Consider the following 19,890-nt stretch of genomic DNA (forward strand, 5'->3'; position numbering starts at 1 on the left):
GTAGTTTACTTATTAAATTATTAATATGTTCTCATTCACCAAATTGATGATCTGTATTTATAAAGACAACATCGATCATTTTATAAGGAATATTTCAATCTGCTACTTTATGCTATTCAGAAAAAAAATTAAAGGAAATATGAGCTTGTTTTTATAATATAAAAAAGGAAATGATTCGCGTCTGGTGCTTCAAGTCAACAAAAGTCATGAAGATTTTTGTGAAACAACGTTTGATAAAAGTGAAGCTTCAGAATGAAAGCAGCTGAAGCCGTGTGATCACGTGACCGGAGCGATCCCTTTGAAAAACACACTACACTGAATATAAATTCACTGTCACATGATTTGTTCATTTGTACAAAAAACGTTTTTATTTTATATTTTGTGTTGAAGCTGCGTCACACATTTATATGAAACTCTGACGATCAGATCTTCTTCATCTTCATCATTAATACTCAGAACTTTAATTTAATTATTTACAATTTTTTTCTTGTTAAACTCATTTTGAGACGTTTCAAATAAGATCTGATCGTCTGTAAATAAAGTATTTGCGTTAATAGCTGTGTATATAAAATATAAACATTTATACCAGAGCTGTCTGCACTATTTATATGTAAGTACTTGGTCCATGTCAGAAATTGTTAAATGGGACGAACAAGTCTGTGATTAATTCTACGTCGATTGGGATGTAGGAAGGAAAAGTGCCTAAATACGTTTCTCGCACAGAAATAAGGGAAAAGCCTGCACGAATGTGTCCCCTTGGAGATTGTGTCCACCTTGTGCCAATGTCTCACTTTTTGATATACAGAAATATATATATATATTTTTTTTATGTCAGCTCTATTTATTATGTTTTTCACATTTTATAGCTTCTTAAATTTTTACTTTGGCTCCTCAAAACTGACCCAGTATATAATGTGGCCCCTTGGGAAATTCTATGGCCCACCCCTGGTGTAATGCTGACCAATTCAGATGCTGGAGTGCAGCCATTTTTGGCCCAACACTCAGCAGGACAGATGACAAGGTCCCGCCCACACCCACTGACACGCCATCTGCCACTGCAGCAGTCGCACGGTGTAAACACACTCTCCGTCTCAGACATGCAAACACTCTTCATTTCCATGGAGTTGCTGTCAAGTCGTATAATGTCACTGCCAGTCTGGACTCGGGCTCGGACAGTCGGGCTGGACAGATGTCACAGTAGTATGACCGAGTCAGCACATTACTAACAGTGACAACCACAGCTTCCCTTGCACTTCCACACTTTGTACTACTCAGGTCAAGAGCAGAAGACAAGCTCATGCTGTTCTATGTGTTTCCGCAAACTGAAGGGACCCTTAAATGTTGACTAATATTAAAACCCAACTCTCCTGACTCACTCACATATTTCAAATGTTGAAGTCTTCCTCTCTAAGATGCAGTAAGTCCCTCATCATGGTGGTGTTTTGAAGTTATTACTTCATATAAGTTCTCTCCCTGAATCTCAGCAAACAAGAGGTTACAGGAGTGAAGTCCATTATGATGCAATAATAAGGTAAGGTAAGGTAAAACTTTATTGATCCCTCAGGAGGTCTCCTTTGGGAAATTGTTTTTTTACAATAGCCAGCAATTTTTCATAAACAATAAAAAATAATACATAAAAAATAAAATAAGAAGAACATAAAGAGGAAGAACAAGATGACACAATCTAAGTCTAAAGACAAAGACAAAGAACATAGGTCAAGGAAAGAAAAACAACAAAGACAAAGATACAGAGACTAACATGGAACAGAACATCCAGATACTTTCACTCCACTCCTGCCCCTGAACTCAGAATTGTACAATTTAATAGCCCGAGGGATGAATGAGTCCCTGAGTCTATTTGTTTTGCACCTGGGTAGGAGCATTCGTGCACTCATTCTGCTTCTCTGCTCACTGATGACAGTGTTCAGAGGATGACTGTCATCATCCATGATGGACAGTAGTTTGTTCAATGATCTCCTCTCAGCAACTGTCACCAGTGAGTCCAGCTTCATTCCAACCACAGAACCAGCCCTCCTGATCAACCTGTCCAACCTGTTGACACTCCTCTTGGACACATTTCCACCCCAACACACCACAGCATAGAACAGGACACTGGCCACCACAGACTGGTAGAACATGCAGAGGAGCTTCTTGCAGATGTTAAATGATCGAAGCCTCCTCAGAAAGTACAGTCTACTCTGAACCTTCTTATACACATGGTCTGTGTTGCAGGACCAGTCCAGTTTACTGTCCATCCACACACCGAGGTACTTATAGTTGTCCACTATCTCCACCTCGTCGCCTCTGATGGACACTGGACGTGGCTTTGTCCTGGACCTCCCGAAATCCAAGACCAGCTCCTTGGTTTTTGAGGTGTTCAGCTGCAAGTGGTTCCTCTCACTCCAGTCCACAAAGTCACGTATCAGACTCCTGTACTCGTCTTCGCTGTTGTCCCTGATGCATCCAACAATGGCAGTGTCGTCAGCATACTTCTGGACGAGACTCAGCTCTGAGTTGTAGCAGAAGTCTGAAGTGTAGATGGTGAAGAGGAGAGGGGCCAGTACTGTCCCCTGAGGTGCTCCTGTACTGCACACCATAGTGTCAGACTTGATGTCCTTCAGCCTGACATACTGTGGTCGATCAGTAAGATAGTCCGTAATCCAGGAGACCAGACCAGGGTCCACATGCATCTTAGTCAGTTTGTCCTGCAGCAGAGTGGGTTGGATAGTGTTGAAGGCACTAGAAAAGTCCAGGAACAGGATTCTCACTGAACCGCTTCCTTTATCCAAGTGGGAGTAGGTCCGATGCAGGAGGTGAAGGATGGCATCTTCCACACCAACTGCTGGCTGGTAGGCAAACTGCAGGGGGTCTTGCGCGTGCTGGACTTGTGGCGTGAGATGTTTGAGGACCAGCCGCTCCAGTGTCTTCATCAGCTGCGAAGTCAGTGCCACCGGTCTGTAATCGTTCAGCACACTCGGTCGGATCTTTTTAGGGACTGGAACGATACAGGAAGTCTTCCACAGAGTTGGTACTTTCCCCAGCCGTAGACTGAGGTTGAAGACATGCTGGAGTGGCTCAGCTAGTTCAGCAGCGCAGGTCTTTAGCAGTCGAGCAGACACCTTATCAGGACCAGCAGCCTTCCCTGGACGAATCCTCCGAAGTACATCCTGTACCTGGAGTGAGGTGAAGCTGGGAAGTGGTTCTGTGGAGCTGGGGGGGGCACAAGAAGGTGGGGCAGGTCCTGAGGCGGGCAGCAGTGAGGGTGAGGTGACCTGCTCAAACCTGTTGAAAAAGTTGTTCAGTCCATTTGCCTCATCCACCGTGTCCACTGCAGTCAGAGAGGCCTTGGTCTTGTGTCCAGTGATGGTTTTAACACCATCCCAGACCTCTCTTATTTCTTCTCGGCTCAGCTTCTCCTCCAACCTCCTCCTGTAGGTGTCCTTTGCCTCCTTCAAGCATCGCTTCACCTCCTGCTGAGCTGACCTCATGGCGTCCCTGTCTCTGCTCCTGAATGCCACTTTCTTCCTGTTAAGGACATCCTTGACCTCCTTTGTTACCCACGGTTTATTATTAGGGTAACAGCGGACAGTCTTAGTAGGGGCGACAACGTCCAAGCAGAAATTTAAATAATCTGTTAGACAGTGTGTCTGTCCCTCGATGTCCTCACCATGAGACCTCAGCAGCACATCCCAGTCTGTTGTTTCAAAGCAGTCTCTGATGGCGTCCTCCACAGCTGGTGTCCACTTTCTGATTGTCTTAGTGGTCACAGTCTGTCTCTGCACCAGAGGAGTGTACTGTGACTGAAGGTGGACCAGGTTGTGATCGGACCTTCCAAGTGGAGGAAGAGGTTTGGCTCTGTAGGCGTCCTTCAAGTTGGAATAAAGAAGGTCAATTGTCCTGTTATTCCTGGTGGGACAATCCACGGCCTGATGGAAAGTAGGCAGAGTAGAGTCCAGGTTGGCATGATAAACGTAATCCAGAGATGATGATAAACGCGTCAGGATTTTGATTCTGAAGTCGAGCTGTCATTGTGTGGATCTTCTCACAGGCAGATGCAGCCGCAGCGCTCGGAGGAATGTAGACACACAGCGCGATCACGTGACTGAACTCACGCGGTAGATAATATGGACGCATGCTGACAGCCAACAGTTCTAAATCTTGACAACAAGAGACTTTCTTTACAGTAACGTGTCCCGGACTACACCAGCGTTTATTCACGTACATGATCAGACCTCCTCCTCTGCGCTTCCCACACGCGCGCGCGTCTCTGTCCGCTCTGACAGTGCTGAAACCAGGCAGATCCACGTGTGAGTCCGGAGTCAGTTGAGTGAGCCACGTCTCCGTGAAGATCAACAAGCTGCTCTCTCTGTAGATCCGCTGGTTGTTGAGGGCAGACAGCTCGTCCATCTTATTCGTCAGTGAATTGACGTTCCCCATCGTGATCGTTGGGATCGTTGGTCTGTGACGTCTCCGATTGTCCGTTAGCTTAGCCTTTAGCCGCTTCCCTGCCCGACAGCCTCTGTAACGGCGCTGAAGTTCGATCGGGATCTTGTGGCGATCTCCAGCCCGTGCCATTGACTTCAGCGACAGTAGATCCTCTCTTGAGTAAACAAGACGATTCTTTCCATGTTCAAAAGTATCCATTTAAAAAGATTATAGTAAAAAATTAATAAAAAACAGAAAATTATAGAAATTGCTGCGGAGCTACTGGAAGAGGCAGCCGTCCTCGTCGGCGCCTTTAAATAGTCTTCACTCCTCTTCCAGCCTTGTTTATACAAGGAGGTGGAGACCTCTGGGATTGATAACGCTGTGTGACCAACTTGATGTTTGACCAATAACAGCAGAGTGGACGTGTCCATCATGGATGATGACAGTCATCCTCTGAACACTGTCATCAGTGAGCAGAGAAGCAGATGAAGCACGAATGCTCCTCCCAGGATGCAACACTAATAGACTCAGGGACTTATTCATTCCTTGTGCTATTAGACTGTTTTATTCTGAGTTTAGCGAGGGAGTTTAAGAATGATCTTATTCTATGTTAATCTTTGTATCCTTGTTCTTTGTTATTTTTCTTTGATTCATGCTCTTTATATTTGCACTTTGTTATCTCTTTGCTCCTTTTATTTGCGCTTTGTTCTTGTTCTTGCTTTTATGAAACCTGCTGTACCTTCTACTGTCTGATGTTTACTGGAATCTTATTTCCCGAAGGAGATATCCAGAGGGATTAATAAAGTCAATCTAATCTAATCTAATTTAAATTATGGTAAACAAGTATTCTTCTCCATAAAAACAAAGAGTTTTCAGTGGGTGAGCCTAAGCACATTTTTATTTAAATATCTTTAGTAAAGGAGAGTTTTTAACAAACAGAAACATACTGATGAGTAGAATAGAGTTCCAAGATCAATTTAGGAAACACTTAAATCAACACATTAGTTCCCCTTTAGGAATTTACAAGTAAAGACGTTCTCTTGCAACTTTTCACTGAAGTATGTCTCCATGTAGACGGACTATTAAATACCTCAGAATAAATCAAGTCATTTGAAAACCATTCACCGGTCATTGATGATCCTGTCACCGTGACATGATTCAACAAGCACAGGTTTATCTACCAGAATCTCATAAAAGCAGAGACTATTTGGGATTTAACTGCACTGCGCAAACCAGCACCAGAAAGATAGATCGATAAACTTTATTAATCCCTCTGGAGATCTCCTTCGGGAAATCGGGAAATATTAGTGTCTCAGTACACAAACTCTAATCACGATTATTCATTGAATTATTAAACAAAATGTTGTTTACAGATCAGCTGGAGTGAGATCAGAACCATCTTAACCAACTTCCTTGAACGTTCAACGTCAAACCTCCTGTAAACTTCGAGAGAATGAAGTGTTCTTGGCGAAAGTACTCACGTGGTAAATGGAGGCGGGGTCTCTGGGTGGGGATTCCCTCTGGTTGGTTTGGAGGACATAGTGGGAGGGGCTTTGACTGTGGTGGCTCCGCCTTTTAGCTCGCTTGGCCGTTTCATTGGAGCGTTTCCCTGGACGGGCGGTGTGGGAGGAGTAGTCCTCGGAGTAGACTCGCTCTTCTCTGCTGGTCAGCCCCACATAACGTATGAGCGTGGCCTCTGCAGAGCAAAACCAAGAGTTAACACCTTTATTCTTTATTCTTCAGTTATGATTAATTCTCGCATGATGTTTTAAAGGTAGATGAGCAATTATCGATCAGAGCTAGTCTGGGGCGTGGCAGGGTCTAGTCTAGAAACCTGGAGTTTTCTAGGTGTGGTTCCAAGATGAGCATGGTGTTTGCCAGAAGAAACACTGAGAAGTTTAAGACTATAGATCTATTTCTCTTTTTCCTTAGTCTAAGCCTTAGGGAACAACATGGTGAGCTTCCTTCAACATGAGTGTTAAACCACAGCTCTCATCCTGTTATGGTACCATCTCCAAAATTCCACCAACTTCATTAAAACTCCAGGGGCCTCATTTACTAGAAGTACGTAAGAACAAAAAAAACAATGTACTATTTTATAAATGTAATAAGAATACGCACTTGTGTTATGCAGGTGAGCCACACATTATAATGAATCAGAGACGATCAAACCATCTTCATCATCATCACTACTCAGCACCTTAAGTTACTGATTTTTAGTTTTATTCCTGTTTAACTCCATTTTAAAATGGAAACAAGCTCTTGGTTGTTTCTGTAATAAAAGTATTTGCGTTAATAACCATGTATGTAAAATATAAACATTACGCCAGAGCTCGTCTGCACTGATTAAAATTTAGGTATGTGATCCGTGTCAGAAATGTTTTAAATGAACGAATATAAACTGTTAATCCAGTTTAAATTCATGTTTTCATTAGTTTTTTTTAGGTTAGGTAGAACTTTAGGTAGAACTTTATTGATCCCTCAGGAGGTCTCCTTCTGGAAATTGTTTATAACCATGGAAAGGAAAACCATTGACTCTGGTTCATTTCAATATGATTGACATATGTAAAATTGGAACAGGATGAAGGGGCGTTGAACAGGATGAACCATCTGCGCTGAATTCCACGTTGATTTGGATGAACAAAGGAAAAGTTCTTGGATTTGTGTCACGCACAGATTCATACATCTGAATATTTTTGTGCATCATTTTCAAGGGTTTTAGTGTACGCCCGTTTTTAGTAGGAAATCCAAGCTCTTCTTTGTACATGAGGCCCCAGGCTTACTTTTCCCAAGCCTTATGTGTCCAGACAAGAAAGTGATCCGTCTACATCCTAGGGGAGATCCTTCAACGCCTGCTTTGTGTGTGATGAATTTAATTTTTTTTCCGGAATGTTCATCTTTAAGATCATGAAACCACACTTCTTCAAACATCTTCCATCATCAGTCCTCGAATATCAAAGCCGACTTCTCTTCTCGTGAGATTTAAGGCAAACATTTCCTGGATGAAATAAACATCCTGTAGTTTCATGTCAGTATCTTCTCACTGTTGTCAGATCATAGGACGAGGAAACCATCAGTCCGGCATAATTACATTGTAACCGACGCTGGTCAACTCATTTCCCCAGAAGAGGAAAGCCGTGTTCCCTCACCTCTCTGCTGTCCTCTCCTGGTTGCTAGGCAGCGCTCGCTGCAAAGTGAGACAGTAGAAGAGCTTCTGTCAGCGTCACCATGGCAACTGTTTCAGGTGGAGGTCAGAGAGAACAGTTGTTTTTTTTTCCTGCCTCCCTCCCCTCACGACCTCGGGAACTCTGTCTGTATCACTTTAATGAGGATCTCTCCGACGCAGCTGCCTTTAATTTTCTCCTCCTTTGTGCAATCCTCCCATCCTCGTTCTGATCTCAAGCTCATCACACAGGGAAATTAGGGAACCAGATGGAGGTGCATTGATCCTCACACACTTATCTCTATACAACTCACACACTGCACTCACCTCTGCTTCGCTCCCTGTTCAGCTTGGCCGGGTCTTCATACTCGCCCACCCAGTTACACTCCACAGGCATGGAGATGGGCCGTAACCTGCCTACGACACACACACACACACACACACACACACAAACACACACATACACACACACAGTCAAGAGCTTTTACGAAAACATTTGTCTCTCAAGTCAAATCCTTAATGAACCATGAAAACATGTGGATTATCATCTTGTGTTTGCCACCGTCTTGACTTGGATATACGATGAGTAATGAACACAAGTTCAACACTGTTATTGCTAAAATACTTTTGCAGAATTCCCAGTAAAAGATTGGTCACCTATGATTTATCCATGTACAAACTAGAGTGTAGACAAAAACAACAGGTCATGTTAAAAACTATCTCAATGACGAGCCTTTTTTTAATTTCAATTCAGGCGGTTTTGAGTGTGATGCACCAAGAAAAATAAAATGATAATTTAATTTTGTTTTGATGAGTTAAATTGTAACAGTTTATTTTCATGTCTTAACAAGAAGGAGCTGTCTCACAGAATTCTGACCCGCTCTAGTAGAAGAACTCACATTTCTCCGATCCTTAAAACTCTTCACTGGCTTCCAGTTTCTTTCAGGATCAATTTAAAATTCTGGTTCTTACTTTCAGAGCTATTCATGGTCAAGCTCCTCCTTACATCAGTGATCTGATCCAGCCTTACACCCCAGCTCGGGCTCTGAGGTCTGTGGATCAGAATCTACTGATGGTTCTTGGACACGGTTCAGGACCAGAGGAGAGAAATCCTTCCAGGCTGTTGCTCCTAAGCTTTGGAACGATCTTTCTCTCTCTCTCTGTGTTTGATGGATCTACTGACTCCTTCAAGAAACATCTTAAGACGTTTTTATTTGTTCAGGCTTTTCCTTGATTTTCTGGAACTCATGTTGTGTTATCAGTTTTATCTTGACCTTTAAAGTATATACTTTATTGAATATTGTTTTGATTGTTTAAGCGCTTTGTGACCTTGGTCTGGAAAAGCGCCTTTATAAATATAAATTACTTACTTACTTACACCCTACCTTGTCACGTTACTCTCCTGTTACAGGCATTGTTTGGAAATAAAAAGGAAAACATCTTTGTTTGTAAATATATCTCAAGACAGTTTGGAAACCTGCAGCTTAAATGCAGAAGCGACATTTATATTGTTTTAAATCCACTTGGTGTGGCTTATATTAACGTCAGTAAATAACAGGTAGTGTTTTTGATGGACGGATATGAAGATCAGCAGTTTTAACTCTGTTAAACTGTTGAACTGTTAAAGCTACAAACCACTAGCACAATGAATCATAACAAAAACCACACCTGTTGTAACTCTTCATCATTTGTTGCTTCAAGTATTCCTCACGAAGAAAAGTTACCATAAGTGGGCGTGGTGCAGTAAACGGGCTCGTCCTCCTCTCGCCGGCGAGACTCCTGATCCAGGAAGGAATTCGGGGACTCGGACCTCTTGGCCAGACTGGCCGCGGCGTGGTTACGAGCCACGTCTTCTGCCGACAGAGCTCCCGTCTCCTCTCTGGAAGGACGGACAGTCGTTACGTCTGCAGTGGTGTCTCACAGGTGAGGAGAGGGAATACCTGGGTGTGTATGGCTCTGCGGGAGGAGGAGGGATGTAAAGGTCCTGGAGGGCGGAGCTCTTGGTGGGGGTGCCAGAGGGGGTGGCTGAGCTGCTGCCCGGACTTCTAGTAGGCTGAAGTGCAGAACAAATCCCCCGTCTATAACATTATCATCTACTTACAATCTGAGATGATAAAAGCTTGAATTGAAACAGCAGGCCTTGGTAACACATAGTGATGGTTGATGAGGCTTCATGAGGCAGCTTATTCTGATATCATTATACAGTTTGAAAGACCACTAGATAGCGACCTCAGTGAAAATGATGCCAGATTTCAATTTATTAGTAGATCGGAGCCAAAGATTAAAAACTAGAGAGTGAAATCTAGTGGTCTTTTAAAATTAAGACACTGTATCATGAAACAACTGATGCGGTATCATGGGGCCTCATCAACTTATCACTCATAAGGCATTAAAATATATAAGCATTTTGGACCAGATTTCAACTTCAAATTTATTGGTATAAAAGTCTCTCAATTTAACCATTATTGTTAAATTTGGGGAAACTTTTTGACTCTTTAACTTTAAAAAAGTGTCATGATGAGGATTAATAATTTATTAATTTGTAAATTCACATTTATCTTTAATTCAAATGTATTTTTTACCTTTTTTCCTCAACTGTATTATGAACCGTCTTGAACATTTTCCGGTAGACTACTGTCTATCAGCAAAGGTTTTCGTTGATACAGTAAATGGATCAAGTCAAGGAAAGGGGGAAAGAAGCCGGCCATGAAAGTTCATTTTTTAATAAAACCATACTGTGTCTATTACACACTACGTTAAGGAAGAATTCCAGAAGTTCAGAGAAAGTATGTCTTCGTATCCAGGTCACAGTCGTCTGGTCGAGGCAGAGTGACCCGATTATACAGTTTGGTTGCTCCGGGGACCTGATGTGGGTCACGGCAGAGCTTTAATAAAGTCTGTCAACGCTGTCACCTGCAGAGCCAGAGGTTTCCAGCGCATGTTCTTCAGCAGAGCCGGCGCCGAGCTGAGGGTGCTCTGTGGACGCTTCTTCAGGGTTAGAGACACCACGCCTTTATCCGACCGAAGCGAACCCACCAGATTCCGTAACTGCCAGCCCACCTGAGAACAAAATTAAGAACGCTGTTAAAAGAAAATTGCAGCACTGAAAACCAGCAACTCATATCATTTATTTTGAATCTGGTGCACTTGGTGGTTGGCTCGGGTCTGTGGAGCCAGTGGGTGTGGAGGTGGAGAGTCTATCTATAGAAGTTTCTGTGATGTAACTTGCCCTCATTTTCAAACATCAATCCCATCATACGTCTCACTTTAAACCACACGATTGTTGGAAAATATTTCCTGAACATTTGCTTGGTTATGAAAAAACTTCAGAAGTTTGACATTAAAAAAAAAAAATCTAGCACAGAAAAAGCCACTATCATGTAAGGAGGTCTATGATTAATCACGATTAATCAACCTGAGTTTACACTGTGTTCACTAGCGGATTGTTGTCCACCATCCCCCCTAAAATAGTGTTATCTACATACATTGATATGTTGCTAGATTTAAAAGTCCTCACAGAAAAACAGCATAGAAAGACAACTGAACCCACTGATACGTTTATATTATGAAGAGAAGAACACTCCCACATCATGGCATCCCTTATTATTTCCTTGAAATATTTTCCTGTTCTTGCACAAATAAGTGAAATGATTTTAACTCTTTGCTTTCAGCAATAGACATGACTTTTATGTTCTGCGTGTTAAAGAATTCAGTCAAAAAAACCATATTTTATTTAAGTTTGAGAAATTAACTCTAAATGTCTTTCAGCTTTGTTTCAGTTCAAACGTCAACAAGTTATATTTAGAAAGTATGAAAACAAATGTCACTCACCACTGTCTGATGATTGACTTGGATGACTTCATCTCCCGCATGGATCTTCTTACAGCGGTCAGCTGGAGACTGGAAACCCAAAGACAGAAAACAGAAACCTGAAGATCGATCGGAGCTCATCGATCCAGAGTTCAATGGCCCGTGTAACAAAAGTCTAACGCTGTCAGGGGTCCACGATCAGATATGATGTTGCCAACAATAAATTGTGCTGCGATCTTGCACTTTCCACAGACACAGCTATCCTGTTACACCACAATACCACCATCAATACTTTCACCATCAGAACTGCTGGATATGTACATTTTTAATTTTCAAACCCAATACACACAAACAAGAAAACCCCCAAATATGACATGGGAACTAAGTTCATATGCTTAATGTACTTTTCCTTTTGTATCAATTAAGTTCTCTACTCTGCTAATGGTGTTGTTTTTACTCACGCTTTTGATGAGTTTATTTATTTTGTTTTCCTGACGGCCAAATAGTTTTAACACGTTCTGGAGATATTTCTGAATCTGACGCTTCCAGGCTGCTTTAACAGTGACTGTTTTCCATCAGAAATGTTCCATTAACTCACCCCTTCAGTCGTTCCTGTGATCACATGAAGGCCGTCGTAGGTCGATTTGATGTACATTCCCTGTAAGTAAGTAAGTAATATTCATTTGTAAAGCACCTTTCTAGACCAGAGTCACAAAGCGCTTTAACAATCAAAAACAATACACAGTTAAAATATAGCAAAGCCAAGTTGTAAAAAACAGGTTGTGCACAAACGTCACAAGAACACGCTGTTCTTTTTCTGTTTGTTCTACTGTATTTTTTCCACTAAAACATTTGAGGGAACAACCTATACTTCAACCTATAGTTATTCTGACATCATACAATATCTATTTCCCTGGGATAGGTTTGTTTGAGTGCTCAATTAAATGTGCATTAACAATAAAAGAAAATGTTATCATAGTTGACAGCCCATCCGGATTTTCTCTTGAAATGAGATTAGAGGTCATAAATATCAAAGTTATTATCTTTCCATCCATCTTCTACCACTTATCCAAGGTCAGGTTGTGGGGGCAGCAGATCCAGACTATCTTCTCTTTAAAATTCCTTCAGCTCTTCATGGAAAACACAGAAGAGTTCTCAGACCAGGAATGAGATTAGTCTCTTCAACTTGACCTGGATGTGCCCTTAGGTCTCCTCTCGGTTATTCCGGACCACATTTAAACTGAAAACCCAGAAAACATTTTTCAGCCACTTATAACCCTAATCTGGCTCTGCCCAAGGTACATGATCATAGGGGGGAGTAGGAACATAGACTAACGGGTATATGAAGAGCTTTGCCTTCTTGCTCAGCTCTTTCTTCACCACGACCGACAGATACAGAGACTTCATGATTGAGGACACTGTACCGATCACGCTCCATTTTCCTTCACTTATGAGCAACACCCCAAGATGCTTCAAAACTTCTACTTGTGAAAGAAATTATCTTTGATTAATTGATCACTTTTTATCACTTTTTAACGAAATGATGAAATTGTAAGTAGGTAAGTCATTTATATTTGTAAAGCAATGTTATCCTCTTGATTCTGAGCTGAAGGAATTCTGAACCTCAGATGAGCTGGATAAGGTGGAAGATAATTAAGTGTATGTTATGTTTTTCTACTCAAACAGGTATCTAATCTCATTTTTTATGCTGGGCAATAGGTCGAAAGAACACACATTGAAAAAAAGACCCATGCACTTTCCCAGCAACACGACTATGAAAATACAAAATCCAAGCAAAGTGTCGCATAACCAGTCACATAGTATACAAAAAAATTGTCACAGGAGTCTGACAACCTGAAGTAAAACACACTCGATTGCAGACGGATGGACAAACACAATAATACACAACTTAACATTCAGGTATGAATAGACCAGGGGGGTCAAATGTGGCTCGGGAGAATGGGTTTTATTTTGCCGAGAGATGGTTTAGGGAACTATCAATTGAGATTGCCTTTTTTTTTTTTTTTTTAACTGCTGTTCCGAATGTGTCCACTTTTGTAATTGCGTTACTCAAACAAAGTGTTTAAACCGCGGCCAAGCAAATACACAAAACTAGTGCAGCCAGCCCGGATGTTCTCCTTTGTGTTTCGCCATTTTCGGCTTTTACTACACCACACCAAGTGTTCCCAAAAAATGGTGTTCCTCTACAGAAGAGATTGGGAAAGCTGTATGTTTCCATAGCATGTCTCAGTGCTGAAAGAATTTAACCTTTGTCTACTGTGTGAGTCTTTATGTTGACAAACAAAAAGACTCACACAAACACACAGTGTGACACAATCTCTGAAGCACAACGAGCACTCAAAGAACACACCCACAATTTGTAGATTAGGTACACACACCTCAACACTGTAAACAAACTAATGTACTGGGATGCTAATAAACAACAAAACACACAAGCATACACATGTGAAGCTAGAAGACACAACAAAGCACACACAACTTAATGTAAACATAAAAGCACAGATGATATGAAAAACACATACAAAACATTTCCACAAACAGATGAAACACAAAACAATCACACAATTTTTTTCAACACAATTACATTCACTCTTTGATTACCAGGCCTTCCGAGGGTTTGATGTTGGTGAGGTGAACAAGCTCCAGGTGAGCCGATTGAGACACCACAGGGTCCGAGGACACACACACGATGTGCTCGCACACCTCTGACAGAGTTTTACACTAAAACAAACAAGAAAACATCTTCAGTTAAATCAACGTCTCAACTATTAAGTAAGTTGTTAGTTATCTGTCCATGTGTTTGTCATTAGAGTGGGTTCTTGTGTTGGGGTTGTATATGTGTGTTCCTGTGTTGTGTCAGGTCACTTATCATGACGATGCCCCATATGAAATTATTACTTTATAAAGTTCTGCCCTCGTCTGAATTCTCGGTTACAAGAGTGAAGTCCATTATGACATAATAATGGCTTCCTCTTCCAGCCAGCTGTAATCATGCCCTGCTTTGTTTATACAACAAGTCCCTTGGAGGTGTAGACTTCCCGGCTTGAGGATGTGCAGTGACGAACATTGATGCTTAACCAATCACAGCAGAGTGGGTGTGGTTATGGTAAACAAGATTTAATCTCCAGAAAATGTGTTTTCAGTGGGTGGGGCTTAAGCAAATTTTCTAGTTCAATAGAGGTCCAAGATCAATTTAAGAGACACTTGAATCAACACATTAGTTGCCCTATAATAGAGAAAGATTACGATGATTATAAGACGTTTTCTTCATATATAAAAGATTGAAACAATGTCAGCATCACTTCGCTTCAGAAGCCTGGAGATTCTCAGCAGGTAAATGAAGCGACAGCTGTTAGGGAAAGTCAAACTCACCACATGGAGGATTTTATTCTCCGTCTCGAACACGGTACAGTCCTGAGGGACAAGCAGAGTTGAATGTAGCAGAAGAAAGAGCACTCAGTCGTGGGGGCCCCACGTCTCTTCACCTGCACTCTCCTCCCACGACCACAGACGCATCTTTCATCACACACATCAGACGCTAAATAAAACAGAAAAAGGTCTCGAGAACTCGGCGAGCCGAGACGTCTTCCCACACATTAGTCTTGGGGATCAAACTACGAAGCTCCCCTCTCCAGCACTCGCACTCGGAGTCACACACCTGCTGTACGATGGTGGTGAGCTCCAGGCAGAGCTGAATGACATTATTCCGGGTTACAGAGTAGTCGGCCACGGCAGCGAACGGAGACCTGAGCGGGAGAGATAACACACTGGTTGAGTTCCTGCTGTTTAAACGCTCCTCGCTGTGGACTGATGTTGTGACTAACGATACACACACTCCATTAAGATGATAAATATTGATGACACGGTGAGTTCATGTCCTCCTTTTTCAGTCAAGTCACCGTAGCTCCCACTGTCCTCTGATCAGTGATCAGCCGGACAAATACAAATACCATATAAAAGAACATCAACAAGAATCAGCAAGAATCCTTTGATTGATCAACTGCTTCAGGTGTCTACTTGAACCAGAAACACATTTTTGACAAAGCACTGATGAAAGATCTTTATTGTGTCTCATCAAATCTTAATACTGCGTTTAAACACGACACCTGGAGTAGCTTTGTGTTCTTCCTCTCTGCATTCATTCATTTATGAGCAGCAACTCTGGTGATGTGGATTGTTTAAAAGCTATTTTGTGTTATTTATTTGACTCATTAAATGAGTTCGTTTCCCAACGATTCAAAGTGCATCACAAACGTAGCAGTGTTATGATAAAATGTGACTCACTCGGACTTCAGGCAGCTCTTTTAAAATTTAATTGAGAGATACTCATATTTTATTCATCCAAAGATGTGTAAATTATAGAAAACAAACTGAAATGATGCTGGAATTTCAACAGAAAGGTAAAAAGTAAATACAAAAAATGTTGGAAATCATAGCAATTATGATGGTAGAAAACACAGGAAAGAAATGAAATCACAAGGTAAAGTTGTTCTTGAACTCAAATACGTGAGGTAATACATTGATCTGGATCTAAAAGACATACATATAAAAATAGAACTAATAATCATTTAAAACAGACGTTTTTGTGTGTTCAAAGAACTGTCCCTTTTTTTAAATCTTGGTAGGTTTTTGTTGACGAAAAAAAATCATTTTGACTAGTCTTCTAATAGGCTAATGTTAGCATGGCTAGCCTCATGAGAAATTCTGATTTTCAATTAAAATAAGCTTGAACACAACAGTTATCTACAGACAAGAGAAAAAACAGGTTCCAGCCGATCACAATAAGCGACAGGTAATGTGAACTGAATTATTGTGTTACTTAAATTTGGATTTAGATGGAGATGACGTCGATATGTTCATATCCGTTCTTAACTATATCTGATCTTATTATGATTGTTCCTGGTTGCCAGCAGCTCCATCTATTAACAAAGTCTGACGTTTTTATATTCTCAGCCAAACCTTCCACTCAAGTGCACACACTTTTGTCTGCGTTCTGAAAATAGAATATTTCCAGTGAGAGTTGTTTGTCTGTGAATAGAGAAGCAGCATCAGGTTCCATATTTATTATACACTTTATACACACGAGAGCAACACGCTAACACAACTAAATCCCTCTGGTTAAGTGCATTATTGTTATCAAGACCCAGATTCATAATTTGGCAACAGTCCCTGGTGGCTGGTGTTTGATTTGGGTCATTAGAATTGAGGCTGAAAGCTAAATATATGCCAGACCGGAGGCTAAACAGGCTGGAATCGTCAATCTTCAACTCTTAAAATATACCAGCAACACTTTGGATTGATCAACCTTTGATCCAATCGTCTAGTGGCCCTCAACGACCCGCCATTCAAGAAACCCTGGTACGTGGATAATTCAGTGTCCTGAACAAAAGCAGAGTGCTTTCATTTTCACCTCTACGTTTGACCCATTTCCTGGGCCCCAACAGGGACGTTGCTCAAGGTTCCAGGCCAACGCGTCATTGATACTCAAATATCGTAGTTTATTCAGCTCAAAATGAATGTGACATACATGAAAAGTAATCGAGTTACTAATAGCTACAGTTACAATCTTTAGACGCTGTTCTAGAAGTTGGTGTAGTATTTATACTTGTGATTCTATTTGTGTTAATAATAGTGTTATACAGCTTCTCTCACACATCCACAATAGACCCAGAGAGTAAGAAAAAGAGCTTTGATTCTGTTGCTCTAATACGCCATTTTGATTATCCACTGACGTAAGACCCTGTCAATACACGAAATCTGTGCCATCCGGGCCATGTTTTTATGGCACACCGACATAAAACGTACTGTATTATATTGTCAGCTCACCATCTGGAAAATCATAAGAAATCCATTCGTTTGCATGTGTGTTGCATTTAAAATCATACCTTCATTTATATAGCTAAGAATGTATTGTTGCATTGAGTCTCAAAACTTAGACCTAATGTACATTTACTCTAAATGATCAGGTTGTTTTCTACGAGAGTATTAGTTGAAACATGACTTCATTATTTAGCTTATTATTCTGTGATCAACTGGGAGCTTCCAGAATCTACCACCGTTTTGCAGGACAAACTTTTTTTTTTACTACCATCATCGACACAAACAAACCAGAAGTTGGTATAGACATAATTAATTATTTTCCTCTCATCTTTCATAAAGTCAATGCTTTGACACTCAAAGAGACGCTATATCACAGGCTATATAAATAAAGTTGTGTATTTAGAATACAACGCACATGGGCAAATGGATCGCTGATTTCCCAGATCGTGTTCCACGCTATATTTTAGTCTGAATCTAGATGCCGTAAAAACAGGGAGGATCGCAATATGTCCAGACCCTCCGCGGCAGATTGATTTAACTTATTAACTTTAACTTTACTGTATATGTAAACCAGTAGCTTGTCGCCCCTTCAGAGTGTCTTAATAGTTACAGTGTCTAAAGTTAATAAAGAGAAGTAGAAGTGTAGTGTTGGTTCTTCACTATTACAAACACATGTCCACTGGGAAGGGAATTGAACAGAACAGCTTGTAAGGAGCAACACATGGAGGGAACCTCAAAGCCTTTGCTGTGCTGAATAAATGAACTACTCTTCAGTGCACACGGATCAAAGTTCCTGCTACTAAATGCTAATTTGTGTGTTTCGTTGAAGCAGAATCCAGCCCAGAACCCGGGAAAGCAAAACGCTCGCGCACATCTTAAGAGTCTTTAATTCCCAGATTCATCCTCCATGTGAGTGTGAGTTTAAAAATAAATAAAAAATCCTCTTCTCCTCATCTCTTATTCCAAGCCTGCGGAAATCCATTTTAGAAAATTAAGCCTCATTGAACTGAAATCTTTATTACATCCTGTGCGGCGAGCTTGAAAAGGCCGCGTGAGTAATAAAACCACTCAGAGTGTTTGACTGATCACACTTTCATCTTAGAATAATTATTCAACCATTTTTCTACATTTATCAGTTCCACTTTCACAAAGAAATTATTTGTTCATCTTATTATATGAATTCAGTTTCCTTCATTTGTCCATGCATCTAGTTCTCATAGTTATACGATGTTAATATTAATTAATAAGTATAAATATTTTATATCACACTAGTATTGATGTTAGAAAAGTAGATGTAGTAAAGTTAGTTGAAGTCGCAGCTCTCCCATAGAGGGCGCTTTGGCCTTGCGTTTTTTTTTAAATATTACATTGTTTTTGTTTGAAAACAATAATCAACAGTGATTATTTTTTAAAGTTTGAGGATGCTGAGTTTTGCCGGTTCAATACCTGCTCGCAACATTTTAGTTAAACTACATTTTCTTTCCTCTAGTTTTTTAGTAATTTGGTTTATTCTGTATGAGGAATGTTAATGTATAATTAAAAGGGTTTTCATTTGTATATAAACAAGGAGCATAATAAACATTATTATTCACAATTAGCTTTCAGTAATCGGTATAAATGTAATGACTTTATAGTAATACAAGCATCGGGTTGATTGAGATAGTTAACAAGTTAACATGTTATGCTTCTAATCCTGCGGTGTGTCCCAAATTGGGCACTTAATATTTTGAGTAAACGTGTGTGTCTTCATTGAGCAGTGTGCGCAAATGTCGCGTGCAATGTGCACTTAATTGGCGCACTCAAACAGCCGGAAATCTTTAGTGTGGATCGATGGACACTTTCCACCCTTAAGGGCCGCCATCTTAGTGACGTAGATGACACTAAATGGAAGCTAAGTCACTGACGACACGTCTTCGAAGCAGATACCGGCGTAAATGTCTCGAGAAAACACTCATTTTACCACAAAACACCACGACAACAATTATGTGTGTTCATTGTATCATCACAAAATGAAACACAACTTAATAACTTGTTTGAATTGACAAAAAATGCTGTCAAGTGTCGGTGATAGTGTCTAAACGGCTGGTTGCAATCAGCGTCAAAAATTTGTAGAAAATAAGCTGGTGAGTCATTTGCAGTAAGTTAGTAGCGGCAGTGTTTGATTTGAGACAGTACTACCCTGTTGAAATGTGTGCACTTCGCAAGTAGGTGTAAGTGCGCGATTTGAGACGGAGCCCAGGTCTTCCCGATAGAACTAGCAGATGCCTTTGTTGTTGTAAATGTACACTGATAGTTAAAGTGGAAATGAAGTAGTTGCAGAAATAGCTTAAGTGCTAGTTATGGTTATAAAAGCATATTTCGTAAGATCCGAGACACATTTTCTTGTTTCCGTAGACTGTTGAAGGAGCTGCTGCATACATATCTGGTATAGTAGTAGCAGTAGTTTCGTGTAATATTTTTCTTTTTATTTGTCTTGTTGTTTCCTGTTCTTCAAGATCATGTGAAAAACTCTTAAGAAAAAACACATTTTTAAATACAATATATAGAAATAAAGTAATAATGTTTTTTTAAATCATGTCATATTTCCACTGGATCTTTTGTCCATCCATTCACCTTCCAGCAGAGCCCACACTTTCCTCTCCACAGAA

At 40.7% G+C, this 19,890-nt stretch overlaps 1 protein-coding gene across 2 annotated transcripts in view; it reads right to left on the reverse strand.

Moving 5' to 3' along the window:
- The window catches only part of cnksr2a (connector enhancer of kinase suppressor of Ras 2a), a 67,562-nt gene that overhangs the window by 29,521 nt on the left and 18,151 nt on the right, over positions 1–19,890 (reverse strand). For both annotated transcript variants that reach the window (XM_087789405.1, XM_087789404.1), the window contains exons 4-13: positions 15,081–15,168; positions 14,795–14,836; positions 14,024–14,143; positions 12,000–12,059; positions 11,423–11,491; positions 10,505–10,651; positions 9,532–9,644; positions 9,316–9,470; positions 7,919–8,008; positions 5,910–6,124 (exon numbers count right to left, since the gene is read on the reverse strand). In XM_087789405.1, coding sequence (XP_087645531.1) covers positions 5,910–6,124; positions 7,919–8,008; positions 9,316–9,470; positions 9,532–9,644; positions 10,505–10,651; positions 11,423–11,491; positions 12,000–12,059; positions 14,024–14,143; positions 14,795–14,836; positions 15,081–15,168 — 1,099 coding nt within the window. The remainder of the gene's footprint in view (positions 1–5,909; positions 6,125–7,918; positions 8,009–9,315; positions 9,471–9,531; positions 9,645–10,504; positions 10,652–11,422; positions 11,492–11,999; positions 12,060–14,023; positions 14,144–14,794; positions 14,837–15,080; positions 15,169–19,890) is intronic.

The sequence above is a fragment of the Callionymus lyra genome, chromosome 4, assembly GCF_982586985.1.
Source record: "Callionymus lyra chromosome 4, fCalLyr1.hap1.1, whole genome shotgun sequence".
NCBI lineage: Eukaryota > Metazoa > Chordata > Actinopteri > Syngnathiformes > Callionymidae > Callionymus > Callionymus lyra.